Below are 11705 nucleotides of genomic sequence, written 5' to 3'. Positions count from 1 at the left end.
ATCACTGAGACCCTACCAGCTGCTGGCCTAATGAAATAAGTGGGAGACAGGCCTGCCTTCTGCACTAGGCTTTCCAATGCTAGCCAAAGTAAAACTACCACTGTTTGGAATGGACTGAATTAGGGGCTGGCTATGAAACCGGAGTAGAATGAAACCTAAGAAGGGCAAGGACACACCTATGCAAGGGCCTGTGCTTGTCATAGCCACCTACATTGATATGTTAGCCTCAAAGTCTTAGTTTTCACCTCCAAACAGAGATTTAATGTCATAACATTTCTGCCACACTCCCCAAATGCCTGACTATACTTAGGAACAAAGAACACATGGGCAGGTTCACTGGATTTTAGTGTGTTGACACTCACATCTGGATAGAAGTATCATTCAATAAAAACATCACTTCCACTAATGATTTTAGTTACAATAAGTTTGGAAATGGATTTTTTTTCTGTGTGTGTGATTTACTTCTATTTACTACACTTACTTAGAATCTAAAATTTCCTCCTCTCAGGAGATTAATATGGAAACAACCAACAAACACCCACCTTTGGAGAATATTGAGTAAAAGGAACAGTGCTAAAGATTTTTTTTCCTGCTAAGCTGTCAATGGGACCTAATAAAAACTTAAATAATTAAATAACACTTTCTATGGTTTGCTCTCAGAGCTTTTTACATGTTTCAGAAGGATTTTTAAACTAAAAGGTAATGCTTATGTTAATGAAGCTACTATACAATACATATAGGAGTCTCCTGTTATCTCATTTCTGATGAGTTATGGTGACAGTAACTATCTGAACGCACATTTAGCTTCCTTCTTAATTTGGAGCCTCACTCCATTTAGCAATGCTTGGATTAGCAACAAAAGGGCACACAAGCCCAGATACAGGGCCAGGGCTGCCACCTCTTTGACATTTTTGAGGTTGTTTGGTGGGAGCATTTTATTTTCTGTTTGTTTTCTTAGTTGCGTCAATGCATGATGGATAACAAAGTTTTTGTGAGGGAAAAGTTCAAGTTCATGCTTGTGTTAATGCGGCTGAGACAGACTGGAACAGCTGTAGCAAACAAAATAAACTACTGCTGTGCTCAGTATTGAGAAAAAGGTACGTAAGTAGATTGTTCTGAAAGAACAAAAACTTGGTGGTATTTCCAAATGTTTGGAAGGTCTTGCCTGCCATGTAGTTTTAACAGTACTGGCTATGAACAGGTTTTCAACTTATTTAATTTCTAGGTGTCTCATGCAAGAGCCTTATCCAGCTCTGGGTTCTTGCCCTTACACAATGGAAAAGGCAAAAACCAAGCTAGTTTCCATTGCAGAAAAACCTATGAAACCATGCGTAACTCTTTCATGAACAGCATCCCTTCATAACTACATCTGTGAGTGTAACTCTATTATAAGTCACTGAGGTATCTCAGCATGTTCTTGGAAAATTTCCTAACTCTTGCTGCATTTGAAAGAAGTTGCTGAGTGTCCTGTAATTCAGGTATTGACACTGTGTGCCTGCAAAGGGGGAGGTCAGAAAATGTAGTGAGTTAAAGAGGAACTGTACTCTTTGGACTGACGTCACTGTTGAGGCAGGCTCTTTCTTTAGATTCTGAGCACAGGAACTTTAAAAAAAATTAATTACCACACTTAATTCTTCCTGTTAATATCCATTAATTAACAACTTTCAGCTGTTTCTCTCCTACTGCAAAAGCAGAAATGGGGTCATTCTGTTTTCCAGTATTTGTAAATTAACGCTGAACCACTGTGCAATGGAAAGACTACACACACTTGAAAAAGGTATTTATTTTTACAGGCATGTTTGACGTAAAACAATAGCGCACAAAGTAAATATGTTTGCAAATTTTTGTGTTTTAAATTCTTACTCTCTGAAAGGAACAATTCAGAAGTCTTCTGATCAGTGGAGCAGTATGTTCCTAGGAAAGAAGAGCTACACTCGATATATCACCGTGCAAAAGGAAGAGCACAGGGGTATGGAAGTAATTTTCAGAAAGTGGAAGGCCTGACATTTCTGGCAGAAGTTAACCTAAACAAGACAGAGAGAGAACGCTGATCTTCGTTCTTCTTTCAGTCCCATCCCATCACCAGGATGATGGTTGGTCACTTTTCACAGATTATTTCCGCTTCCAATTAACCACCCCAGGCCCCCTCCAGCTCCTGCTAATTTTATATGGGCTTTTTAATTTGGCGTAGAAATTGCAAACAAAATTTTAAGTACAGAATACGGTTTCATCAAATTTCAGAGATTACTAACATTGGCCAAATTACTGGGGTGCATAAAACTGTTCAAATCAAAGAGTCCTTGCCCTCTGCAAACTGGAATGGTTGTATCACCAAAGAGCAAAGACAAACCCCAGATTTCATGTATTAAAGAACTGCCTAAAGCCACAGTAACGCGTGCATATGCGTGTGTGTGTGTGTGGTTTGTTTTGTGCGCGAGCATTCTTGGTTACAGTGAGCCTCTGGAAGACATAAATACCGAGAGGTAAACGTTTCTGTCAGCTGATTGTTTTAGCAGTCACATAATCCTTCCTTTGATGTCTTGGGTCAATGAAATCCTAGTACCATCGGGGTTTAGCAGGAGATACATTAAAACAGTTTCTCTGTGATCTTTCCTGCAACAGAAACAGTAGTAAAAGTTATTACTCTGTCACGATAAAGGAGTGTCTGTGCGTCCCAGATTGCCCTAGGTTTCCACGTATGGGTTTTTTTTAGGTTACCGGTAGAGCATAACTGTGGTTACAGAGTTAGCAATGGTCTCGTTAGATTTCTAGAGCTACCACAACAAGGTCTGGAGAAAACAGGGAAGATCCACACTGCAAGCACATTCTCTTGGTTATTAGCAGGTTACTCTGAAAATAACGCAGGAGGTCAGTTACCAGAGCAATATTGTATGATGTGCTACACATATCCACATACCTTATCGTCTTAAGCCAACAGTTCTCTAAACAGTACAGTGGTAGCTTTTCCACCTTAGGCTATTTAGTGTTTAACATCAGGATATTGTAATGTACACTAATCCGGTTTTTGAGAGAAAACAGTAACAACATTTCTCAAAGAAAAGGTACATCTTTTTTTTGCTCTAGGGCTCGACTCCTGTTCCTGCTGAACTGAGCCAGTGTGTAAAATCAGAACTGATATCAGCTCAGTAGGCACCGGAGGACGGGTCCATCAACAGCCTGGAACAACAGCAGCAGCCGTTAAGTGGCAGCTCCAGTCGGAAACAACCATTTCCTGCAAACGACACACAGTGCTAAGCTACAACTGCAGTGAGATCATGACAGCACCCATTAAAGAGAAGACTACGAAACAAAGCTTTATAGACAATTCCAGTTTAAAGTCACAAAAGTTTATTTATTTCCTCTGACCTTCAGAAAAGCATGGTAACCAAATTACTGTAAGCAATGCCTTATGCTTGCAGTCAGACCGAGAATTTAAGGAGCACCGTTTATTCTCAACTAAAACCAAGAGTCTTTGGTCCTCCCCAAGCCACCTCTGCCTCTTATCCTCGATACGCTGCATCTCACGTATGTGCGTTCATTGTAAACCTGCCCATTCAGCAGCAAGGTTTCTCACCAGCAAACTCTCTCCGCCCTGCGCTGGCTGACATTAAGCAAAGTCTCCTCTCCCCTTCTCTTCAGGTGCAGAACTTAGCCACTGTGAACAAAGAGGGAAACAATCACTGTTCACCAATCAGCTAAGCTCTGCACCTCGCCAGAGAGGTCTTGGTACAGCTAATTATCGGATGAGGCTCCTCCGCGATGCGTCTGCTGCTTTCCTCTTTTTTGTTTAGTGGACGGAGAGGATTCCACGCTGTGCACGGATCGGATAGTTATGGTGAGTTTCAAACTAGCAGCTGCGGTCATGGCTGTGTGGTAATCCCTGGCAATGTGATTTTATTCTTAACTCACAAATCATCATGCCAGGAACCCAAACAGCCACAACATTAAAAGAAATCTCTGCAGTCACACAGAGTGTTGTTCTCTTTACAGCGTCTTTCTTTAGATTTTATGTAACAGCTCACCATGCACTTCTAGTCGTTCTGAAGAGTCAAACAGGCAATTCTGGACTATTACTAATACATACACACCATGTAATTTTCCTGTGCTACGTACTTACCACTAAAGGCTTGTGGAAATTTTGATTTTTGTTTTATTATTGAAGGAACTATAGGAAGACAGTTCCAAATACGGTAGTGCCAGAACAAATTGCATCTCGATGTTTCTGGCCTTCAGACACTTGAAGGCACCTACCAGATTAAAAATTGTTGAACATAACTCAAAGTCCTGTGGGTCCTCAATAACTGGGAGCACACAAGCAAGTCTCTTAGCCCTACCTGTTTTAGAAGGCTAACCTCCTACTCTGTAACTGATACCCTGGCAACTCTACAGTCTAATCCACTTTTCCTAAAAAGATTTCTTGGCAAGCACAGCTCTTGCTTATACAGAACAACAACATGGCTGTTCTCATAAACAAACTTGCTTTCATGGTATCTATCTGCTGTATTTCATATAAATAAAGTAACCACACATTCAACTGGAATTTACTGTCAAGTACTGCTATATGTACAGGCTTGAACAGGAGAAAACTAAGATTTCTGCTCGGCACCAATTAGAAAATTATGATTTTGCTAATTTAGATGCTTGAATTTTGATACCACAAATTAACTGTAAAGTTATGTGAACAACAAAGGCGATCAGTCTGTCAGATGAGTTATATCATTAAGGAAAAATCTGAAGTATGCCGTGCTGGAAGAGACCTTCATACCAATCCTAATTGGCTATGTGTTAAACATGCGTGTACAAACACTGTAAGGTTACCTCCAGCTACTCAAACAGACTGAGAAATGGAGAATATCTTTGCAAATTACCAGTTTATAGCCTGCAGCAATCTTTATTTCGTGAATATTTTGTGCAATTCTGCTTTTTCTCTGGTGATTCCTCCGCATTAATTTCAGGAACAAGCTAGATTATGTACGATATTAAGCAGCTTCTTCATGTTAATGCTACTCGTCTTACCTCATAATCAGTCTTCAAAGGCCTCACTACACTTAACACAAAAACATTTGAATTATCAGCTTGTTCTCACATGATTCAGATTGGCTTCCAAGTGCACAGCTTCGTACTTCCACTGTGGGCTCAGATTCTTTTCAATGGCTCTGCTGCTTATCAAGTCAACATGCAGTTTCGTTAAACAGAAATGCTCCTTGCACAACTGCAGTCTCTGTAAGCAGAGTTAAGAATACAGAATGGGAAAGAACTGCAGGTGGAGCCCGGCCTTCTCTGGCCATTCTGACTTACAGTTGCCTCTTGCACAGTCCATTACAAAGTTTACAACAAAGCCATGCTCCATGCTCTCCAGCTAGTGCCTACGTGTATCTAACTCACTGATCCAGCGGCTGGGCTTAAAAAAACAAACAAACAAACAAAAGAAAAATAACAAAGCAAGATATTTAACAAGAGTTACTTCTTGACCTAAGCAGCCACAAGCTGTATGATATGTCAACATTTACTACGTTTAATGAGCTCTGCATATTCTTTCTGTATGAGGCACAATTAGGGTGTTTAATTTAAAAAGAAAAATCACCTCTTCAGAACAACATCTCTGCCACCACTTTGGCTGAGGACGCATCCATATGTTCTCGTGCTGCAGCAAAGCATTTATGTGCAAGTTCTTGTTGTTTCACATCTTCATTCACCATTAATTCACCATAGAGATACACACCCATTGCCTGAAAGAGGAACAAAACACACAGGCATCCCATCACCAGTAACGACTAGTTAGTTGGTTTTCATTCCATTGACCTCCTAGTAATCATTTAATCAAAACCAAACCAAACGAAACCAGACAACCCAAAACACGGAAAATACCATATATGCTATAACACCTACCCTTCCCCTCAAAAAGTAGTTTTCTCTGGATCTCTTTAGCTAAAGGATGGTTGTCTATACATTGTATCAAGTGTGTAAGAAGAGAATATGAGAGATATGTGTTATGTCATGACATGAAAATGCTTTCTCACGCCATTTTCCACGCCACTTTTCAAGTAGAAATCTGTTTTCTTTTATCATCTACTACCTGAAATATTTCCAAATGCCCCTTAAGAAAACAGCTTGTCCTCCCTTCAACAGGATACACATTTTCTTTCCAACTGGCGTGTTTACACACAGACACAAAAACAAAGAGGACATCACCCGAAACAGTCCACTCTAAAATTCCCTTGGCAATTCTGTAACTGGACACCAGCTGAACACTGTTAGGTCAGTGTTTCAGGCTCTTCCCTTTACATCTGAGATACAGCTGAGCACGCACAAATTCTGGTTTGGCAGAAGGCAGGCTTTTCCCAACTACTCATTCTGGGCATAGCAGCTATCAAGAAAGGTAAGAGGTCACTGGGGTGACATCTGGGCCCCTTTGACGGCAGTCATCAAACCACCGGCTAACTTAACAGGAAACACATTAGGAATTGCCATTTTTTTCCTGATTGTACAAATTTTTTTTTACGTAGTAACAGGAATTCAGTAAGCGTTAAGCTGCACTTACTGAAATCAGATTATACACGTGACAAAATATTAGCACGCTGACTTTTACAGTTGTACTTAATGTTTGGACAGTTGCAGGAGAGGGAAAATTTGGGTAGTACTGAAAAAATACAATTTTTAATACTATTTCTCACGATTTCCAGCACTGACTGGTAAGCCTTCAAAAAAATTAGTTTCAACAAGAAGGGAAGTTTAAGGTTTAACAGAGACTGAAATTAAAGGAAAAAGTCCCAGAGTGGCAGAAACCTGCCAGACTCCTCGCCAGTTCCCTAAGTGTGCCCTCTTCCATCCAGAGACACAAGATCTCAGATTTCCAGGGTCTGGCAGCCACACCAGACCCGCACAAAGCCTTGGAGCTGGGCTCCAGTTGCTCTCATAGAGAATTTCAGAATGTTGGAATTCTGTTACAAAAAGGAATTATCTTCTCTACCCAGTTTTAATAATTTTTCCCCAAGCCTTAATATGAGCATGCAGTAAACACAGTGGGTTTTTGTAGTCCTGAAGAGGATTTAAATAGTCACATTTGCATTTTTTCCCAGACTTTAAAAAAAGCCAAGTCTTTCATGATCAGTAAGGACATGCAACTTCTCTGATTTGAGTTGTAAGCACTCCAGAATCTGGTGGTGCCATAAACTATAGGCACTGCTGGAGTAAATGAAATGAAAGGTATTGAAGATTAAATCTAAGAAATTGCAAAAATCATTTCCCTGCACTGCAGAAAAAGTTAGTCTTTATTTGGCATAGTATCTGTTCCAAACATAATGCAATTCAATATATTTGGTTTTACAAACTCAAGGACTTCCCGCTGCCTGCCCACTCCCCAAATCCAGGCTTCTGCTGGTGGTTATCTCCATCCTTTCACAGGATTAAAGTACACACAATATATATAACACCTTATTTTCATAAATAATGTTGGTTTATGTTGGGTTTTTGTTTGTTTGTTTTTGGGGGTGTATGTGTGCTTGGGTTTTTTTTGTTTGGGGTTTGGGGTTTTTTTGTGGGTTTTTTTGTTGTTTTTTTTAAATAAAGAGATTGTCAGGAAGTCTGGGGTCTGCTTATTGGCTGAGATAGAAATAGGAGGTATACTTTAGAGCTAGAAGAAAGAGAATGAGAGACTGCAATAACTTTGTTGTGCTTTTGTGATAAAATGTATTTGCCTGAAAGCACAAAAACCTCATTGGCTGTAAATGGCTTTGTTCATTGCCGACATAAAAGGTAAAGACATAAATATCTTGCCTAGACTTTGACATACCTTGCAACATTTTCTATTTTTTACATACAATTTAAATATATAACAGCTATCCTAGGCAGTGAATGCCTTTATTTTATACAGTTCATACTGAACAAAAATAAATAAAAGTGAAATAGAAAAGAACAAGACAGATGTACAATTAGAATTGTAAGTTCATAATGTCCTAAATAAGAAGCCATAGAAAAGACATCATGTATGGCCAGCCTTTTAAGACCTTCAAAATCTTCTGATATCATTTCCCTAATGCAGAGGCCTGCATCCTCTGGATGTGTATCGTTGTGCTATGCTTCTCCTTCCGGATGTTATCTTGAAAACTGAAGTCACCACAGCACTGACTGCTTTGCACCTAGTTCACATCTACATGCGTTAACATTCACGGCTAGACTTGCCTTTGTCATCCTGCAGAAGGAACCAATGCTGACAAGTATCTTCCTAGCATGGCTGATACCTCTGGGTTGCATAAAATGGGACAAGAGGAGGGAATGTATCCTATTTCACCACCTGCCAGACGATTGGCATGCTTAGCTGGGGTTGAATACCCCGAGGTGGCTTCCTTAAACTACAGTGTTGAAGGGGCAAAGGAGGCAAAAACTGAACACATGTTCTAGTTTTTGACAAACTGCAGCAAGAAAATATATTAAATTTTAAAGTTTCACACTAAGGGAGTCAAAAAGTTTATTATTTTGAAAACGCTAATTAAATGTAACTGACCTGATCTTCTCTGAGAAATTTCTCAACATCTCCATACCCAGGCACGTACTTGTGTTTAACAACAAGTTCACACCACCGATGACGAACCTTCGGGAAGAGAAGAAATATTGGGGGGGGGGAAGAAAAATTGTATCTGTGCGAGCGTTCATAAACAGTACATTTGTAGCCAGTTTGGTTTTGTCATTGTTGCTGGGTCTGAGTTTCCTGGTGGGTTGGGGTTTTTTCCCCAGCAGCCAGGCAGGTGCCTCTCGACGCTGGTCGGTAAGCTGGGCAGAGGCGCTGAGCTCTGCGGGCGGGAGCGCGCGCTTCAGAAACCCAGAACGCCCAAAGGCAAACCCCGGGTTCCAAGTTATTAACTAACTTAGTTACTAACTGGTTAGCAAACTAAACCAGATCCAGGCACTGATCTGCAGCATCTTCACCTCCACTTTTTCCAGTCGTGACTTTTTTTTCCTTTAAGTTAGGCTAGCGGTTATTTCTTTTATACTGTTAGAAGGGGGGAAGGGGAGGAGGTTAGCACTGCAAACGTCAGGAAGAGCCACAAGATATAACTGATAACTTCCCCTATCTAAGTATATAATCCAAGTGATACAAAGGCTGAAATATAATTCTGTATCAATATTAAATCTGTGCCGAAAGGATAAGAGTTAGATATCTGAAAAATAAAAACAGGGAGATTTCAGTTAAATGAAACACAGTTTTGCCACCGTATCTTTGCCAGTAATAGACTTTAAGCACCTTGAAAAGCATTTAAAATCTGACTACGCTTAAAAAGATGGGCTATTCTACCAAATGCACATTGACAAAAGCAGTTAATAACATACTGTAATGAAAAGTATGGAAATCTTCAAGATAGTCACCGTTTAAAAAAAAAATTTTTTTATTTAAGTAGTGTGAACATGAATTACACGTGGGGTTTTTGTTATTGTCTTTAGATTTCTGACTTTGTTCTTAGCCACTCTTGTGGCACGAGCATCACCTTACTCTCCAGCAAGGCTTCCTCAGGTGTAGGCAGTGATCAGCTTAACACTTTATATTCCACTAGTGGCTCAGCACTGATCCTAAAGGAAAACAGTTAAGTGCAGTAAAAACCTTCCACCCTTTCAATCCTTTTGTTTCAGCCTTTGTTCTTACCATCTTTCAAAAGACAGGGAACCTAATAACAGTCACCTTTCATACTAAGAATAAAATGCTAGCAGTTCTGATATTTTTCAAAACTAAGTCCAAATTGTGCTCATATCTAGTAACTGAACATGAACCTTTTTCTGAATGACAGATTTACTGATAATATTGAAAATGGAAGCCAGAAAGGCACTGGAAAAAATTCACACTTCAGTATATTGTTGCTTTTGGAAATAAGGTATTTGGAAATACTTCCCTTGTCTTTCTACTCCTTTCCAACTTCACAACTGAAGAAAAAATTCACAGACGTATGTAATTAAATGCTAATGCCATCAGCGTAATTAAAAAGTGATAAATGCTCACAGGGCCTGGAGGAGTCCTTTTTGGGTACCTGACATCTCTTTCCAGCTGACTTTTTATACAAAATAGTTTGAACACAGCTTATGAATGAAATAAAATGCAGAGGGGTTTTGTGGCTGAGCGGAGTTTGCACCCACAGCATGTAAGATGGTGAACGGTTAGAGTGCAGTGAAAGCTGTCTCTTAAAGCTTTTCGCTGACAAAATAACAGCTGTTAAGATTCCTGCAAGTGGAACCAGAGCTAAATCTACAAAAGTAAATAGCTTTCCAAGATTCAACTCACTTTGCTGTAGATGCCCATATCTATAATGTAGACCTTCAAAACCCTACCCAGCTGCTGGTTCTCCCTGGAGACACTAAACATTTCACCAGTAAATCTTCCCAGGCACTCCAGCTTTGTTACAGAGTGTTTCTCATAGAACCGAGCAGCTCCAAAACCCTCAAGGCTCAAAAATTAAGCATACACCTCTCTCATCTGTAAGGTAAGTTAACCAAACAGAATATAAACACATTTAAAAGGTTGTACATCTTCATCCAACACATTTTATTCTGCACTTTGTCACTTTTTTTTTTTTTAAATATCCTTATGTATTCTCATAGCACGTGTAAGAAACAAGGAGGAGAAAGGAACTGTGGTCCTCTCCTGTGACCACTGCTCTTCTGCAACTCATGGTCCAGCAGTTGCAGCACTCACCCAAGAGGTAAGCAATGAAGTCCAGTTTCTGTGTCTGGTCAAAATCTCAAACTGTGCCTTCAGTGAGAATAAGAATATTTCAACAGCAGATTATAAAGTATTCTGGAATGGGGCTTTCTTCATACCTCCTGGTGAAGCTATTTTTTTCCCCTGCAGTTATTAAAATGTTTATTGATCCTAAAGGAGGAGGTCATAAGACTTTAGAGGCTAAACTTCTGAGTACTTTCAATAAGAAGCAGGGACCCGGCTCGCACAGCACGCAAGCCAGCTCGTCCCCAACGCACCTATCCTGGTGCGACCGTAATAGGGGCATGGAGAGCAGAACAGAAGTTCTCCCTGAGAAGGCATCACGTGGTCCTTCCTCCTCACATACCAATGTTGTGTATGTCTGCCTTGCATGTGTATCATGGCCCGATCATCTGAATCCCAATGGCTTTGGAAAACACGGAACAATTAAGCTGTGCCCGTTTCCTTAATTGTTCCTTCCTCCATAGGGTTCCTGTTCTTGGCAATCAACATCCTTTCAAATAGTTCAAAAGAAAAATATTTATTTGTTGAGTGAGATCTGGGACAGCACACGCTTTTCTTTTTCTCTAGTGCTTTGTTCCTTCTTTCCCAGGGGCGAGTACAAATCCTGGCACATTTCCAGACCTGAAATGCTGGCCCTTTTCCAGCTGGGGCAGGAGCAGCATGTCTGTTATCCTCAGATTACACATTTGCCTCCTGTTTTCCAAAAAGCCCCAAATGCTCTCGTGGCAGAGCAAACTGCAGGAGAAGCAATCGCTGCTGAAGTGCCTGTGAAGCCAGTGGGTTGGTCGGCCCCGCCAGCTCCCCCGTGTCCTGTTCGGGACCCCAGCAAGCTGAGCACAGAAACCAAGGCTGGCTCTGAGTGCAAGAGGGGCAGAGGGTGACCTGCACAATGCTGGCAACTGAAATCTTCACTACCGCTTGGACTGAACAAATATGTTGGTTAATCTCCTGCCCCCCATGCCTTCCATGCAGCGTGGCATGTAGATGGCCATGTAAC

General features: G+C 40.6%; 1 protein-coding gene across 14 annotated transcripts in view; it reads right to left on the bottom strand.

Annotated features, from left to right (window-relative positions):
• Window positions 1-1763: 1763 nt before the first annotated feature.
• AOPEP (aminopeptidase O (putative)) overlaps window positions 1764-11705 on the bottom strand; it is a 199598-nt gene continuing 189656 nt past the window's right edge. For 11 of the 14 annotated variants that reach the window (XM_064439347.1, XM_064439353.1, XM_064439354.1 and 8 more), the window contains 3 exons: window positions 8504-8590; window positions 5585-5729; window positions 1764-2613 (listed from right to left, as the gene is read on the bottom strand). In XM_064439347.1, coding sequence (XP_064295417.1) covers window positions 5589-5729; window positions 8504-8590 — 228 coding nt within the window. In that variant the 3' untranslated portion in view covers window positions 1764-2613; window positions 5585-5588. Of the gene's footprint in view, window positions 2614-5016; window positions 5222-5249; window positions 5402-5584; window positions 5730-8503; window positions 8591-11705 lie in introns of those variants that run through there. The other 3 variants (XR_010370734.1, XR_010370735.1, XM_064439351.1) reach the window with 3 other exon arrangements.

The sequence above is a fragment of the Phalacrocorax carbo genome, chromosome Z (genome assembly GCF_963921805.1).
Source record: "Phalacrocorax carbo chromosome Z, bPhaCar2.1, whole genome shotgun sequence".
Lineage (NCBI taxonomy): Eukaryota > Metazoa > Chordata > Aves > Suliformes > Phalacrocoracidae > Phalacrocorax > Phalacrocorax carbo.
The sequence above is the reverse complement of the archived record's forward strand: the minus strand, read 5'-3'. Positions and strand labels throughout refer to the sequence as shown.